General features: G+C 39.8%; 1 protein-coding gene across 1 annotated transcript in view; it reads right to left on the bottom strand.

Moving 5' to 3' along the window:
* DNAH6 (dynein axonemal heavy chain 6) overlaps positions 1–18,522 on the bottom strand; it is a 231,828-nt gene that overhangs the window by 93,860 nt on the left and 119,446 nt on the right. The window contains exons 42-46 of the mRNA XM_047854641.1: positions 15,666–15,837; positions 14,405–14,551; positions 13,521–13,594; positions 11,693–11,847; positions 2,412–2,643 (exon numbers count right to left, since the gene is read on the bottom strand). Of these exons, the coding sequence (XP_047710597.1) occupies positions 2,412–2,643; positions 11,693–11,847; positions 13,521–13,594; positions 14,405–14,551; positions 15,666–15,837 (780 nt within the window). The remainder of the gene's footprint in view (positions 1–2,411; positions 2,644–11,692; positions 11,848–13,520; positions 13,595–14,404; positions 14,552–15,665; positions 15,838–18,522) is intronic.

Here is an 18,522-nt window from a genome sequence, read left to right as displayed (position 1 = left end):
TCGCTTTTTGCAGATGACATGATATTATACATGGAAAATCCGATAGACTCCACCAAAAATCTGCTAGAACTGATACATGAATTCAGCAAAGTTGCAGGATACAAAATCAATGTACAGAAATCAGTTGCATTCTTATACACTAACAATGAAGCAACAGAAAGACAAATAAAGAAACTGATCCCATTCACAATTGCACCAAGAAGCATAAAATACCTAGGAATAAATCTAACCAAAGATGTAAAGGATCTGTATGCTGAAAACTATAGAAAGCTTATGAAGGAAATTGAAGAAGATTTAAAGAAATGGAAAGACATTCCCTGCTCATGGATTGGAAAAATAAATATAAAAAAAAAAATAAAATAAATAAAATAAAATAAAATAAAATAAATAAAAAAAAAATAAAAATAAATATTGTCAAAATGTCAATACTACCCAAAGCTATCTACACATTCAATGCTGGTGCAAAATTGCACCAGCATTCTTCTCGAAACTAGAACAAGCAATCCTAAAATTCATATGGAACCACAAAAGGCCCTGAATAGCCAAAGGAATTTTGAAGAAGAAGACCAAAGCAGGAGGCATCACAATCCCAGACTTTAGCCTCTACTACAAAGCTGTCATCATCAAGACAGCATGGTATTGGCACAAAAACAGACACATAGACCAATGGAATAGAATAGAAACCCCAGAACTAGACCCACAAACGTATGGCCAACTCATCTTTGACAAAGCAGGAAAGAACATCCAATGGAAAAAAGACAGCCTCTTTAACAAATGGTGCTGGGAGAACTGGACAGCAACACGCAGAAGGTTGAAACTAGACCACTTTCTCACACCATTCACAAAAATAAACTCAAAATGGATAAAGGACCTAAATGTGAGACAGGAAACCATCAAAACCTTAGAGGAGAAAGCAGGAAAAGACCTCTCTGACCTCAGCCGTAGCAATCTCTTACTCGACACATCCCCAAAGGCAAGGGAATTAAAAGCAAAAGTGAATTACTGGGACCTTATGAAGATAAAAAGCTTCTGCACAGCAAAGGAAACAACCAACAAAACTAAAAGGCAACCAACGGAATGGGAAAAGATATTCAGAAATGACATATCGGACAAAGGGCTAGTATCCAAAATCTATAAAGAGCTCACCAAACTCCACACCCGAAAAACAAATAACCCCGTGAAGAAATGGGCAGAAAACATGAATAGACACTTCTCTAAAGAAGACATCCGGATGGCCAACAGGCACATGAAAAGATGTTCAGCGTCGCTCCTTATCAGGGAAATACAAATCAAAACCACACTCAGGTATCACCTCACACCAGTCAGAGTGGCCAAAATGAACAAATCAGGAGACTATAGATGCTGGAGAGGATGTGGAGAAACGGGAACCCTCTTGCACTGTTGGTGGGAATGCAAATTGGTGCAGCCGCTCTGGAAAGCAGTGTGGAGGTTCCTCAGAAAATTAAAAATAGACCTACCCTATGACCCAGCAATAGCACTGCTAGGAATTTATCCAAGGGATACAGGAGTATTGATGCATAGGGCCACTTGTACCCCAATGTTCATAGCAGCACTCTCAACAATAGCCAAAGTATGGGAAGAGCCTAAATGTCCATCAACTGATGAATGGATAAAGAAATTGTGGTTTATATACACAATGGAATATTACGTGGCAATGAGAAAAAATGAAATATGGCCTTTTGTAGCAACGTGGATGGAACTGGAGAGTGTGATGCTAAGTGAAATAAGCCATACAGAGAAAGACAGATACCATATGGTTTCACTCTTATGTGGATCCTGAGAAACTTAATAGGAACCCATGGGGGAGGGGAAGGAAAAAAAAAAAAAGAGGTTAGAATGGGAGAGAGCCAAAGCATAAGAGACTGTTAAAAACTGAGAACAAACTGAGGGTTGATGGGGGGTGGGAGGGAGGGGAGGGTGAGTGATGGGTATTGAGGAGGGCACCTTTTGGGATGAGCACTGGTGTTGTATGGAAACCAATTTGTCAATAAATTTCATAAAAAAAATAAAGTTAATTTAACACTAAAACAGCCATCGTTATTGTTATTTTCCTTTTCTTGGGTAAAGCATATTTCCCTAATTGATTTCAGTTAGGGTATAATTTCCTTATACTTACTGCTATAGAAACAATTTATTACTTTTTGTTATCTATGTCCTTCTCAAAGAAAAGTTCAAACTTCTCTTACCCCCTTAACCTTTGATCATATTTACTTAGAATTTAAAGGGTGACACAACGGTTGGTAAAATAAATGAAAATGTATTATAAAAGTCTTTTACAAGGTCCAAGACATCTGTTATCTGAGGGAGCAATTCCTTGCACTGTATCATACAAACTATTCAAAGAACACTTGTGATCATAACACTTGTACTTTAGTTATTTAAACATGTACCTGGGTGTCGGTGAAGAGGAAGACCATATTCTTGTTATCCACACCAGCCAGTTTGTACAACTTCCTCAGGTCTTCATGAAAACTGTCATAATTATATCCTCGGCTCAGTTCAATTTGCAAACATTTGTAACCACATATGTGAGCTGCAAGTCTTGTAAGAGACTGTTTTCCAGTGCCTCCTACTCCAACGAGCAGCGCATTGCCTCTTTCCTGACGAATCATGCGGGCAATTCTGCAGGCAACAAAGCAGAGAAAGATGTATTTCAAGTGTACAGATGTGGGTCAGAGGGCCTGACCCAGTATGGACCGCTAGTGGCCAGTGGGGAATCCTCCCTGAGCAAAAGGCCATCAGAAAGAGCAGGTATAGCTAAAGTTCATGTCTGGGGGTGGGGGGGGGGGCACCTGGGTGGCTCAGTCAGTTAAGCGTCCGACTTCGGCTCAGGTCATGATCTCACAGTCCGTGAGTTCGAGCCCCGTGTCGGGCTCTGTGCTGACAGCTCAGAGTCTGGAGCCTGCTTCGGATTCTACGTCTCCCTCTCTCTCTGCCCCTACCCTGCTCACACTCTGTCTCTTTCTCAAAAATAAATAAACATCAAAATAAATAAATAAATAAATAAAGTCAATGGCTGGGAGGAAAGATCTGCTGAGCTTTCATTGTGTCCATCTCTCCCATTTCCCACAGGCTGCTGCCCTTGGTCATACAAATGTAGAGTAAAAGAAAATCTCTTCTCCTTTCTCTAAAGTGTGAAGGATTTTGTCAGAACCTTGGCTGATCTAAGCCACTGCTTATATTATAACCATTGTATTAACAAGCCCAGGGCTTCATTTATAAGGAGGAGCAAGCAGAAATACTGAAATACTGCTGGGTCTAGGAAAAGACAGTGCGGTTCAGAAGGGGAGCTCAATGGGAATGCCCTGAAATGAATTTAATCTAAGATATTGACAACATTTTAGAAAATTTCTGATTCACGTTGACAACAAGAATATGAAAAGCACTGCTATGGTGATACTAGAGTGAACACTCGGGGGAAAAGCTGAGTTTAGCAAAAATTGGAGATGGAAAATCTGATGACCAAATTGAAAACCTCAGTGGAGGGGCACCTGGGTGGCTCAGTCAGTTAAGCGTCTGACTTTGGCTCAGGTCATGATCTCGAGATTCCTGAGTTTGAGCCCCGTGTCGGGCTCTCAGCTGTCAGTGTGGAGCCTGTTTTGGATTCTCTGTCTTCCTCTCTCTCTGCCCCTCCCCTGCTCACATTCTCTCTCTCTCTCTCTCTCTCTCTCTCAAAAATAAATAAATATTAAAACAAATAAACAACAAAAAACCTCAGCGGAACACGGGCCTTGCAAATAAGAAAATGGGAATTTGAAATAGGTGGAAAATTCAATAGGTGAAGTAGAAGACAAACTCAAGGAGTTTATCCAGAATGCAGAGAAGAAAGATAATGACATTACAATGACAAGAGAATAGAGATAAGGAGGACAAATGTAGGAGAAACAAGTGGGATCCCAGAGGCCACACAAATGGAAGTGCAGAAGGAGAGACAGGAGGGGACAGAACTGATGTGACAGCTGATGAAACAGTAGGAAGAAACCCCTGAGCGGAACCCATAGATTTGAAGTCCCTGAGGGTCAGGAAAGAAAACCAGAGAGGAGAGGCAAAACATTAAAGATTTTCTAGGAGATACATAAATATAAAATAAAATATGGGTGCATGCATACATATAAAATAGAAAGATAGAAATCTATATTTTAGACATAACTGAAGAGACTGTGAGCATCTAAAAGGCAGACAAATTACTCCCAAAGGGACAAATAATTTCAGGCTGGCCTTAGGTGACTATTTTATAAGATGACATTCCATAAGACAATGGTTAGAGGGAAAGCTGTCATGTTATTGCTCAGAGCATAAGCCATCTAAACCTTCCTAAAAGATTTCTTGAAGATATATAAAGAAGTATAACTAAAGAAAAAATTGTTTAATGTTCATTTATTTTAGAGAGAGGGAGAGAACATGAACAGGGGAGGGGCAGACAGCAAGGGAGACACAGAATCCGAAGCAGGCTCCAGGCTCTGAGCTGTCAAGGACAGAGCCTGATGCAGGACTCAAACCCATGAATGGTGAGATTGTGACCTGAGCCAAAGTTAGACGCTTAACCAACTGAATAACTGAGGTGCCCCAAGAAGTATAGATAAAACTAAAAAAAAACAAGAAAGGGAGAGAGATGTCAGTGTAAAGTGAGAAGTGTGTATGAGTCGAGTCCATATACTATTGTTAAGATGATAAAAAAGATGATAGTATCGATAAATTCCTCTTAAAAAGAAGATACAAACTGTAAAAATAATTTTTTTTAATTACATCACGATTTATCTAAAATTTCAGACTGGGTTATCAGAAACTAGGAAAGCATGGGAGAATTATAACAGTAGGTTTAATTTCTCTCTCCCTTTTAACAGGAAGTTTGCCTGTGTGTCTGAGTATCTATCTTAATTTTATTCAAAATTCTAATAATTAGAAAAGACCAGGTTCAAATATTTGAAAGTGATAATGGCTTTATTATTTTTTTTTTAATTTTTTTTTCAACGTTTATTTATTTTTGGGACAGAGAGAGACAGAGCATGAACGGGGGAGGGGCAGAGAGAGAGGGAGACACAGAATCGGAAACAGGCTCCAGGCTCTGAGCCATCAGCCCAGAGCCTGACGCGGGGCTCGAACTCACGGACCGCGAGATCGTGACCTGGCTGAAGTCGGACGCTTAACCGACTGTGCCACCCAGGCGCCCCGGCTTTATTATTTTTTAAATTATGAAAGTAAAACACAGTCATTGTAACTGAGGGGAGAAAATCAGTGCCAAGCCTTCCCCATTTGTAAGCTCTATCACAAGGGCCTGGGTGTTCTTTAAAAAAAAAATTTTTTTTAATGTTTATTTATTTTGGACAGAGAGAGAGACAGAGCATGAGCGGGGGAGGGGCAGAGAGAGTGGGAGACACAGAATCCGAAGCAGGCTCTAGGCTCTGAGCTGTCAGCACAGAGCCCGACGTGGGGCTCGAACTCACAGACCGTGAGATCATGACCTGAGCCGAAGTCGGATGTTCAACCGACTGAGCCACCCAGGTGCCCCAAGGGCCTGGGTGTTCTGATCTCTGAGAACGGTGCCTAGCATAGTAGGGGCTTCATCAGCATTTGTTCAGTGAATTTTTGTATGTTGACTTGTGTGTGTGTATTACAAAAATGGGATTAAACTCTAATTACATTTTGTTTTATGATTGTTTTGCTAGATAATGTATTATGGACATTTTCATGCTAGTAAATACAGCAACAAATATACCATACTTATTTAGCCAGTTCCCTAGTGATGGATATTTAGTTCTTTTATGTTTTTCCTATCATACTAACAATATTAGAAAACAAAACTTAAAGCTAGCTGCAAATAGAATCCTTTCAGATCGTTAGAGTGAGAGAGAGGGAGACCATGAAACAGAAAGAAGTTGCATTAAAAAGGAACAGAAAATACGTTAGGATGTCATAAATGTGGCCATTAAAGCCATGTTTTAAAATAGTATTTAACTATATAGGATTTTGGAGGCAAATGTAATGTAAGTGTTAAAGGCATGATGTTCAATAATATGTGCCATAATACAACTTTGTAAAAATCTCTATATACTTACAAATATATTTGAAAGAACCATACAATTTTAATAGTGGTTGTCTCTGGGTGAGGAGGTGAAATTATGAATGTTTTTCTAAATTCTATAATGAGTATGTTTACCATATGATCAGAAAAATAATCACAAAGTACAGTAGTTCCCCCCCTCAGTGATGGGGGATACACTCTAAGATCCCAGTGGATGCCTGAAACTATGGGTAGGATCAAACCTTAGTTTTCCTATACATACATACTTGATAAATTTTAATTTATAATTTAGTCACAGTAAGAGATTAACAACAATAATAATAACATAGAACAATTATAACAATATGCTATAATAAAAGTTATGTGAATGTGGTCTCTCTCAAAGTATCTCATTGTACTGTACTTCCTGTGATGATGTGAGATAAGATGCCTACGTGATGAGATGAAGCGAGGTGAATGAGGTAGGCATTGTGGCTTGGAGTTAGGCTACTACTGACCTTCTGACGAATCATCAGAAGGAGGGTCACCTGCTTCCTCACTGAGGTTGACTGTGGGTAAGTAAAACTGCAGAAAGCGAGACTGTGGATAAGGGGAGGACAACTGTAGATGTAGTTCTGCCTCGTAGGAAATACAAAGATGCCTTTTTTTCTGCAATAGTTCTATCCTCAAAAAGATCTTGGTAATATGAATTTTTATAAATAAAATTACACTTCTAAGAAAAAGGGAGACAAATGTCATTTCTTTTTTTTAATTTTTTTTTCAACGTTTATTCATTTTTGGGACAGAGAGAGACAGAGCATGAACGGGGGAGGGGCAGAGAGAGAGGGAGACACAGAATCGGAAACAGGCTCCAGGCTCTGAGCCATCAGCCCAGAGCCTGACGCGGGGCTCGAACTCCCGGACCGCGAGATCGTGACCTGGCTGAAGTCGGACGCTCAACCGACTGCGCCACCCAGGCGCCCCAACAAATGTCATTTCTTAATCTCCCTCTGAAATTCAGTACACTTTTACCAAATCATCTATATTGAAGTAACCAACTTCTACTTCCAGATCTTAAACACTATGACTTAGAAAACATTGATCAAACAGCTCCTATGCACCATTATCTTTGGTGGCAGGGGATAGGAGCATGTAGTATGAACATAGAACAGGAAGTCTACAGTGAAAAGTGCTCCTCCAGGGCGAAGTAGACTTCTAAGTCATTATTTGGGATCTTCTAAAATAAGAATTAAACCTTCAAATTTGTCTCCTTCAGTTTCATACCTTCTTCTGTCCCTCAGGCCAGTCTGCTCTTTCCCTGCCCTGACTGCCTCGATAACACAGCTTTTTCCAGGACAGGGTCAGCAAATAATGGTGTGTGGGCCAAACCCTGCCCCTTCACTGTGTTTTTAAAGTTTATTTATTTGGGGATGAGGAGAGGGAGAGGGAGAGGAGAGGGAGAGGGGGAGAGAGGGAGAGAGAGAGAGAGAGAGAGAGAGAGAGAAAGAGAGAGAGCACACATGCACAGGGAAGGGGCAGAGAGAGAGGGAGAGAGAGAATCCCAAGCAGGCTCTGCACTGTCAGTGTGGAGACTGAGGCGGGGCTCAAACTCACAAACTGTGAGATCGTGACCTGAGCCGAAATCAAGAGTCCCATGTTTAACAGACTAAGCCACCAAGAAGCCCCTTAAAATTTTTTTATGGCCTATTAGCTAAGAATGTTTTTGTAGTTTTTAAGTGGCTAACAAAAACATCAAAAGAAGAGTAATATTTTGCTATGTGAAAATCATATGATATTCTAATAATAGTGTCCATAAATAAAGTTTTATTGGAACACAGCCATGCTCACTCATTCATTTACTGAAGGTGGCTGCTTTTGTGTTTCAATGGCAGAAATGAGTCATTGTGACAGGGTCCATATGACCCACAGAGTCCAAAATATTTCCTATTGGTCCTTCTCTAGGATCCTTTGCCAACTCCTCCCCTTGAGTAAGCAAATAGATGATGTAGGCACTATTTCCATGGTTGTCTCTGTCACAGTGCATACTAGACAGAAGACACATCACATCATCTGTTTATTTCTCTTCAGTCACCTAGGTAGGTATAATATTGAGAGGTAAAGGGATATGTAATAATGTTTTACTGCTTTTTTCCATAATGCGCATGTGTTCCGCAGTGGATGAAATATTGACTGTTAAAAAATCTTGCACTTTATATGTTACTCTTTCCTTGTTTCAGGTACAGTACAGTATTTTGATTATTTTCATCTGATATTATTGGAAACAAAAAATCTTACAGCACTTAATAACAAAAAGCTTATAACTTAATAACACCTCTTCCCAGTGTTATTTTTTCTGCCAACTTACATATCAATAGATAGAAAAGTCCCTCCACTAGGAATCCCCCAGCATTACATTTTCTCTACTGCAGTAGGCAAGAGATGGCTGTCCTAATTAGTAGCTTACATTTTCATTGAGATCTGTTTTACCATCTTTGTACTGTGGTGACAACTCTGGGCATATGTAATGGGTGGAAATACCCAGGTGCAAACTGCCCTTTGAAAACACAGACTCTAAAGAAAAAAAAAATGTTTGTGGTTTGGGAAGGCTTTTATCTACTTATCCTATGCAAAAAATAAAAAAATAAAAAAAAATGTAAAATGTCACCAACAAATGGAAATGTAGTATCTGCTAAATTACTGAATTCTCCCATAACTCATGTTCATAATGAAGCCCTTTCTGTTGCTCTTCAGCAGTAGGTATTTGAGAGCTCTTACAAGTAGAAATTTGTTTACTCTAATTCCTACCTTCTGATCCTCCCTAGAAAAGGAAGACGTCTATGCTGTAATTCACATGGCAGCCCTTTGTGTATCTGAACACCAAGTCTCCTCCATTCTACAAATGGCTTTTCATTTCCTCCTGTAATATTTTAAGCAATCCTTGAGTGGCCTGCTGATTCTCTTTCATAAAAATAACAAAGATTATAAATACAATTAAGCAGACTTTGCCTATAGTCTGGTCTCTTCTCCAGGAAATTTCTCAGACCAGAGTATTATTAGACCATTATTATTTTTTTTCCAGGCTTAGGGCCAGTGTGAGCTATAGGATAAAAGTTGTTAGGAGCTAGCATGCGGGTATGTAGGCAGGGGGAAGGATAAGAAGCAAGTGGTATCTCAACAACCCAGTGACAAACTATTGTTATAACACTGGAGTTGTGACAAAAATAGATTCTCAAATTAGAGTTGATTAAACAGCAGAAGTATAGGAAAGGTAAAACAATTGATTGCTTATGGTTTATAGAAAAAAAGTCCTGAGGATTTAACTGTCCAACTTAACACGATCCAACACTAAAATGTAGTTGATGAGGGAAAAAAAAACAAAGCCATGAAAATCTTGCTATGGTAGCAGACTGCAGGAAATCCTGTCCTCACACACACTTTACACTGCGGATTGCACAGAATACTATATCAAATCTGGGCATCACGTTTTAAGTGGAACATGGAGAAATTATCAAGTGCTCAGTATGTGGAGGCTGAAAATAATCTCTAAGGCAACGGTGGAGGATCTGGGTTATATCTGCTCAGAGAAGGGAAAGCTAAGTGGAGCCTAGTCACAATTTTCAAATATTTGAGGGCTATAATGAAAAAAGTGGATCCATTTTGGGTGGAGGCACCCGCAGCACAGTTAGAGCCAAAGGACTGGATGCGATTCTCAGTCTGTGACTCACCAGCTAGGGGACTTGGGACAATTCACCTAATCTTTCTGTGGTACATGGGACTGTCCAAAAATGGCTGCAGTAATGTTTCTGGTCCTACTTGCTCTTTGATCCTGTTAAGAGAGTCTCTGACCCTTTGTTGTCAACTGGGTAGGCCTGTGCGACTCCTTTGACTAATGGAGTATGGTGTAAGTGATGTTATGTGACTTCCGAGGCTGTTGTGAGAGAGCATTTGGCTTATGTTGTCACTCTCAGGGCACTGGACTTTGGAGCCCTGAGCCATGGGAGAAGCCCAGGCACTCTGATGCTGCTGTGCTAGAGAGACACAATCAGTGCACACACAGGCAGAGGTGCGCCATGTGCTCCAGATGCTGTGTGACTTTGACTGCATTGAGACACCCAAGACAGAACCCCTGGGAACCTGAGATCAGGAAATAATGAAGCTACCAAGGGTCACGGTGGCTTATCATATAGCAACAGACCACCGGAACATTCTCGGAGCCTTATCTGTAGAGTATGATACTGGGCCGCAGAGAGCTGTTATCACGGTGAAACGCAATACTCCATATCATGGTTTCATATTCACACCGAGTGCCATTATTATTACTGCTCCACAGGATGGAACTGACAGCAGATGTCACAGGCAGCAAATTGTGTATCATCCTTCAAGTGTCATTTTAATACTTAGAATTGTCAACAGTATACAAAAACACCTAAAAAAGTGGTGTATCATAGGATTTCCCTCATATGTGGAATTTAAGAAACAAAACAAATGAACAAAGAAAAACAAGAGACAAACCAAAAAACAGACTCTTAAATATAGAGGACAAACTGATGGTTAGCAGAGGGGGGTCCAGGGAGTGGGAGAAATAGGTGAAGGGGATTAAGAGTACACTTAACGTGATGTGAGCACTAAGTAATGCACAGAATTGTTGAGTCACTATATTGTACACTTGAAACTAATACAACACTGTATGTTAATTGTACTGGAATTAAAATTTTTAAAAAGGGGTGTATTCCCCAAGGACTGAAGATATTCAGGCTGGATACCTATTTGTCATGGGCATCCCTTAAAGGATACTTGCAATGGGTAAAAGTCAGGCTTATAAGCAGATGGAGTCTACAATACTTGGATTCCACTCATTTTGTTATAATCTTGAACCCCTTATTTCTTTAGGCATACACATAATCAGCCTTTTTATACTGTACATGTATCTCTGTAAACTACCTTACATCCTTTTTTTTTTTTTTTAATAATGAGACAGGGCATTTAAACCAAATAAAAACAATCTATTAATATTTAATCAAAATAATCCCTGGGTTCCAATTCATGTGGTTTATATTTAAAATATATAAAAAATAACTTTTACATTATAGCAAGATTTGCCAATAGGCCTTTGTCCATCTGAAAATCTATTTAAAGTCTTTTGTACAACTTAATTCTTACCTTTCAAAAAAAAATTTTTTTTAACATTTATTCATTTTTGAGAGACAGAGACAGAACATTAGCGGGGGAGAGGCAGAGGGAGACACAGAATCCAAAGTAGGCTCCAGGCTCCAAGCTGTCAGCACAGAGCCCAATGCAGGGTTTGAACTCATGAACCCTGAGATCATGACCTGAACTGAAGTTGTACACCCAACCGATTGAGCCACCCAGGCACCCCATTTCTTAACCTTTTCTTACAGATTTTTTAAAGTTTATTTATTTTGAGAGAGAGAGAGAGGGAGAGTGCACATGCACAAGTGGGGGAGGGGCAGAGAGAGAAAGGGAGAGAGAGAATCCCCAGCAGGCTCCACACTGTCTGTGTAGAGCCCCATTTGGGCTTGAACTCATGAACTGGGAGATCATGACCTGAGCTGAAATCAAGAGTTGGACATTCAACCGACTGAGCCACCAAGACACCCTAATTCTTACCTTTTAATACAATGTATTATTGGACACCCTATAGTACTATACCTTGAAACATGTTCTATAGCATCCTGGAAGAACACCAACTTTACTTCTTTGGGGTTTATAAGGTTATAATCGTCAAGATAGTCCTGTAGAACATTTGCGATTTTCTCCATATCAGGCATGTCATTGTAAATCCGATCAGTCTTATCTGCTCCAAACTATAAGATGATTTATGGGAGAGGGACCAAGTTAGATCAATTATGATACAGAAATACACACATTCATAATCTTAGGAGGTAATATTCTTTCACCCATGTTGCTATTTAATCATCTGCATGCATATATATGAATATGTGTTATATATTGTATTATATAATGTACATATTAGCAAGGCTTCAAAACCAAGGAAATGGGACTAAGAAACTCAGATTTTCATGGATAACTGAAAATCCATTTCATTTAACTTCAAATGGCACATTGGAATTTCAGCAATCTTTGCTATAAAATCCACACAGGAGCTCAGAAATAGGTTTTCATACTTTCTCACTGTACCTTATTGTGGCTTCATATTTTTGCTCTCAGCCTGTTGATATCAGAAAAGCTAAATGGGCTGAAAATTATGCATGCCAGACTGTAGGGTTATAAAAAATCATGCCAGAACTACATGTAGTTTTTACCAGTGGTCATCTCATTAATTAAACCATTGGGAATGAAATTTGGTGTAAACTATAAGGAATTGAGTTCCTGTGTGAGGTCCTGTTTGGACCTGTTGATGACATCTTTTCTTTGCTGTAGCAACTGCCCTGGGGGCATTTTTATTTGGAGCCATTGATTAAAATACTCATAGGTAATGCAAGAAGGGTCCAACTGCTCTTTTCCTATTGCTTTATTCCCCTATTTGATAATTAGATCAGTAGGAACACATAGGAAATATAATCACCACCTGGAAACAAACTTTGGACTTTGTTTTTAAATACATTTAAATAGATCTGTTTCACACAAATTATCTTTTTTATTTGTCAGGGGTTACAGGGTGATGAGGTAATTGCATACTTGTAATAGAAAGACAAGTTGTTCATTTGTTTGAAAGCCTGCTGTATACCTAGTTCTATGCAGGAAGCTGGAGATTTAGAGTGAACAAAACAGACATGGCCCCTGCCCTCTTGAAGACACTAGGGATGTTGCACCCAACAAGAGTCAACTTGGAAAAACAAGATGGTTATCAATGAACACAGGTAGGATGGTTAGATGGAAGGCTTATTGGAGGTGGTTCTAGAGGGTTGGTGTGTACATGTTATTGGGGGTACAAACTGAGGAGGAAGAAAAATTTTGCAATTAATGAGAGCTACCCTGAAATGAAGAGGGCAGCACTGGTAACCTAATTAGCTTCCTCTGCTGGAAGCATTTAGGCACAGGCTGAACAGCTACACAGAATACAGTAAGGGGGATTCCAGTCCTGAGTTAAGAAACTAAATCTCTCTTCTTCCTTCCAAATCGAAAACCTGATGGGGCTCTGATTCAAACTATTGCCAAAACGAATGTGACTAGATCACGAGTCAACAATCTGTTTCTCTAAAGGGCCAGATAATAAATATTTTAGGTTTTGAAGGTCATTATAGCCTTTGTTGCTACTACTGCACTCTGTCTTGTGATGCAAAAGCCACCACATAAAAATATAGTGCACAAATGGACGTGGCTGTGTTCCTATAGAATTTTATTTACAAAAATGGGCAGTGGGATATAGATTTGACCAATGGGCCATAGTTTGCTGACCCTTGGTCCTGATCTTTAATCTTCACAGATGTAGCAAAGTTCTTGCTGAATATGAAACTGAACTGTAAAATAGTAAATACTTTATAATCTTCAAATGTAGTCAAGTCAACATACTTGCCTTAATAAAGTCTCCAAAGATGATGGGTTTTGTCAAAAAATATTCCAGGCCAATTGCAATTCCAAAATGTTTGTCTATTCAAAAAACAAATCAGTTTTTAATATATGATAAGCTTGAATGCAATACTTCAATAAGATATATAGAATAATATCAGCTGTTACTTTACTTAGAAGGCTTAACTAGTATGAATGAAACTGAGAGAAAGCCATGTTAACACCATAACATTTTAGTTTGGTTGATAATCTCCTGAATTTAAGATTAAGAATATTTAATGTTAATAGACATTTTATTAAATAATAGATATTAAATATGTATTTAATAGGGCGCCTTGGTGGCTCAGTCAGTTAAGCGTCCGACTTCAGCTCAGGTAATGATCTCACAGTCTGTGAGTTCGAGCCCCGCGTTGGGCTCTGTGCTGTCAGTTCAGAGCCTGGAGCCTTCTTCGGATTCTGTCTCCCTCTCTCTCTCTGTCCCTCCCCCACTCACACTCTGTAGCTCAAAATATGAATAAACATTAAACAATTTTTTAAATATGTATTTAATAAATAAGAGGTACTTTAGAAATATCCTAGCTTCTTACCAGACAAAATGCTGGTTCTCCTAACTTTCCCTTTTCTACTTAGAATTCCTTTTCTGAATTTAAAATATTAACTCTTCCTGAGTTTCAACAAAAGGATTTTTATAATATTTCATATACTTCTACATATTTGAATCATTGAAGAGAAAAACGTTTTTACACATGAATGACTGAAACCCATTTTGCTTTACCTTATCTAAGCTCATTTTAAATTTTCTTTATGGAAATCAAATGGCTTTTCCAGTCCCCCCTACCCCACTCCACCAAAAGAAAGAAAAAGAACAGCTACATAAAGAGTGATATTTACTGGCCATTTCTGTCAAAATAGCATGGAAATAGTGCTTATCTTCATTATTAATCAAACGGTCATGGAAGACTCTTTGGCATTCATGGCAAAAGAGTCTAAATATCTGTATTTCTTCTCTTACTGTTCCTGGATCACATTGGAGGATACCTGTTTGTTTAAGAGAAGGGAAGAGGGAAAATTCTACATTTGTGGAATATCTAGTAACAGGTTAATTAACTAGAAAATCCTTAAGTCCAACTTTATCCCCACACCACCAGAAATGGGTGCTTCCCCAATGGGTATACACACATAGAGTAATGGTGATTTCACTTTTTGAAAGCAAAATTGGACACATTACCTGGCAAACCCCTTTTTCTTGTTTTGTGATGTTTCTTTAACTGAACACGTGAAGTGGTCAGACTTCACAGTATAGGCAACGTTCATCTCATTATTACGTTGGGTTGCAACATGTTAAGTGAGAACTGTCACAGCTCTTTAATATACATATATATTCATCCAGGCTGCCCCTGCCCCACTGCCCCGACCCCTGACCTTTACACTGTTTTTCAGAACACCAATTCCCTCTCTCATTCTCTCTCAATGTTCAGTCCTCACCAAATGCCCTTGGTCCTTCTGGCTTCTACTCAAATTACTCTGACTACTCCAAGTATTAATATAAATTGTAATTGTAAACATAGTTGTAATAATACCAAGTTACAACAAAAGCAGTGATGTATAGCAATCCTCCAAGTGTTCACTCTATGGGGGACCCTTCACTTCCCACAACACAGTGCCAAGAGGGTCAGGAAGCACATTTACTACACGCACAGGTGTAGAGAGCAGACAGGATGAGTCATACAACAAAAGAACAGAATCCTTGAGTAGGCTGGAGAGGATGGGATCCAGTGTCAGAGAGAGTACTGGCACGTGGTCCGAGTAGGGACACGTCAGCCATTGCAGTAGGAGGGAAGGCAGATGCAGGTTGTCTAGGAGAGTTGGAAGATGGGGCAGTCTGGTTTGATTTCTTCTATTGCTTTCAGTGAAATAAGAAGACAGGTCATCAGCTGGGAGCAAGAAATGGAAAGGGATGCTGGTGGTCTGAGGGAAGTCGTGAAGTAGTCAGTCTGGGGTGGGGTTTGGTGGGGACCTGAATAGGGAACATGTAATGAGATTTCTGGGTGTGGCACAGACACTCATGTACATACAATTCTACTGAGAGACTGGGGGGTGAATGGAAATGAAGGGAGGGTGCAGGTCAGAGAATGAGGGTTCCATACATTACCTTGTACACATTTGGATAAATCCCTCAAGTTAAAGATGTAATGGGACTTGGCTGGTGTTGGTAGAAGATCAACACTCATTCTGTTATAAATCTCAACTGCAGCCTCTACAATGTTTGATGCGGTTTGCTTTACAGCTGGTGGGAAGTCACTGAGGAAGCCATTTAAGATGGCCTAGAACAAGAAACATAATGTGAGAGGGTAGAATTTTTTTTTATGATGATCCTTTTCCTAATAATAACTAGAAAGTTGGATTCCAATGCAAGGACATATGGGTAATAAAACTCTTCCATTCACTTCAGAGTATGTCCCCTAGAGTGGGCGCACTCCCGTCTTCTGAGATTGGTGATCCCTGAGCCACATTTGTATCTGAACAGAGAACGGACCAAACTTACTCTCCATGTAATTTAGACTTCTGCTTACTGTGTGTCCAGAGGGTCATTGTGGAATGCCCAAACTCATCTGGAAAAAGTCCTCTCTCTGATTTTTATGGGTGAATTACTAAGAGTTCCATAGACTTTGTCCTCATGTATGTTTAAAGTACAACTTACGCATAACAGCACCTCTTCCCCCCTTTGGCGTCCCCAGCATATGGCCCCACCCTGTGATTAGATCAGGAACACAGAAGTCTCCTTTGACACTTCCCATTCTCTGTCCCCCCCCAGTCAAGCTTGAATACATTTCTTGAATGTCTGCTTCCCTGACATGAGCTCATTCCAGCCCTGACTCTTTCATGGGGGCTTCTTCACCCTTTTCTTCTCTCACTGGCCTCTCCATTTCCGCTCCTGTCTCCCTTCAGGCACTGCCTCCCCTGTCAGTCCAGGCTCACTGTACCCTCTTCCCCATTGGTCAGCATGACCCAGCCACATTGGCCTAACCACCCAGGCTCTCTTCTCTCTCAGGGTCTCCACGCATCTGTCTCCCTTCCACCATCTGTAGCCGCATGGCTCTCTGCTGGCAGGGACTTTTTGATTCTTGTGTTTTCGGTTGCTTGTCATCTCTTTAGAGAGGCCTTTCCTGACTCCTCCTGTCAGTGTCTCTTATGGCTCTCTGATCTTCTCATATGTTGCCACAATCTCAAAGTTCTTATTTACTAGCTAGCCTGCTGCCCCCAGGTGCTTGGGACAATCATAGATTTTTAAATAGATAAGTTCCCATCACTATTAACCTTGGAGTTACTCATGGGAGAAGCCACCAGAATGCACACCAATGCTTGTAAGTCAGTCCTTGTGACTTTAGACTTTTGGCTCATATAAGACATATTTTAAAATAAACCCAAGTATTTGTTTCAATGAGTCTCCTTGTTAAACATTAGTTTTAGCAGCTTATGAGGGCTATCTTTTGAGGTACCATCCTTCTGGGACCCCAACATGAGTTTAACATGCTCCATATGGCCCACATTTTGAGTAGGACCATCCCAACATATATAAAATAAAAATTTTACTACACATATTGTATATAAATTATATATTAAAAAATTAAAATTGTAGTCTGTTTATTCTCCATCACAAAAATTATATAGTTATAGATAGTATTAATATAATATATATTAGTTCATTCGTCTGTTTATTATCTGGCTCCATTGTGGAAGCTCCGTGAGCACAAGGATGGCATCTGATTTGTTTAAAATGTAATACCAACATCCGGCACATGGGAGCTGCTCAACAAATATTTGTTCAGTGAATGAAATTAAGAACTACTAAGCTGATATTCATAAATTACAATTAGCATGTCGTTATAGAGTTTACTGAGGACCAGGGCGTGGTATTCTATTTAATGGTTCGCCTTACATGGCATGTCTAGCAACTTTGAAAAGCTTCTACTAAGAATATGCACACAAGACCGAGCCAGAATTCCCACAGTTTGGGGGAAGGACGTTTTGGCCTGAGGACATTGTTAGTACTTCATGGAGTTGATCTTTTTCTTTTTAAGTTTATTTATTTATTTTGAGAGAGGGAGAGCGAGCAAGCATGAGCATGAGTGGGGGAGGGGGAGAGAAAGGGAGGGAGAGAGAATGCCAAGCAGGCCCCATACTCAGTATGGAGCCCAGCCCATGCAGGGCTCTATCTCACCACGGTGAGATCACAACCTGAGATGAAATCAAGAGTCGAATGCTCAACCGACTGAGCCACTCAGGCACCCCGTTCATCATTTTTGATTACTGCTGTTACATCTTTCTAATTAGAAATGACATCTACATCATCAATCTAATTTGTTGTGTGCTGTTTAGTTGGCCTTTAGGATATATAGTGATGCACATTTTTTGTGTATAAATTTCCAGTAAGCAAACACGAAGATGTGTATGAATGTGGCTCAAGGATGAGTCAGTCACTCATAAACACACATAATCCAAATCACAGCAAAGCCATCCTTAGTGGTTTGCTCCCTGCATATGTGTGCTGTTTGGCTAACTTGCAACAGACTATCCAAGAAAGTACAGTGAAACTACTAATTGTTTTCCAAATAATAGATGGTTGAAAACATTATGTGCATCCTATAAATATACTATACATGTACTATGTAGACTCATCGGCTTCTTTCATACAGTGGAAATAAATCAGTTATTCATGTTGCTAACGACATATTTACTTTATTGATTTGCTTTTCTTCAGTTCTTGGTGGTCCCCCAAGTTCTTTTTCCTCATACAGTGACCAAGGACAGGGAAGGTGGGGTATGAGGTCTTGGGCACTGCTTAGATGGGTTGTGATGAACGTAGAGTTTGGGATCCATGGATCTAGAGCAAATTCTTTTCTTCTACAGGTAAAACATCCTGTCTATTCTGACAGTGAGGAGTATAGGCTTCCCCACCTGAATCTAGTCCAACCCAGCGGCTCCGGGATCTCTCAGTTTTGCCACAT

This window comes from Prionailurus viverrinus, chromosome A3 (assembly GCF_022837055.1).
Source record: "Prionailurus viverrinus isolate Anna chromosome A3, UM_Priviv_1.0, whole genome shotgun sequence".
Taxonomy (NCBI): Eukaryota; Metazoa; Chordata; class Mammalia; order Carnivora; family Felidae; genus Prionailurus; species Prionailurus viverrinus.
The sequence above is the reverse complement of the archived record's forward strand: the minus strand, read 5'-3'. Positions and strand labels throughout refer to the sequence as shown.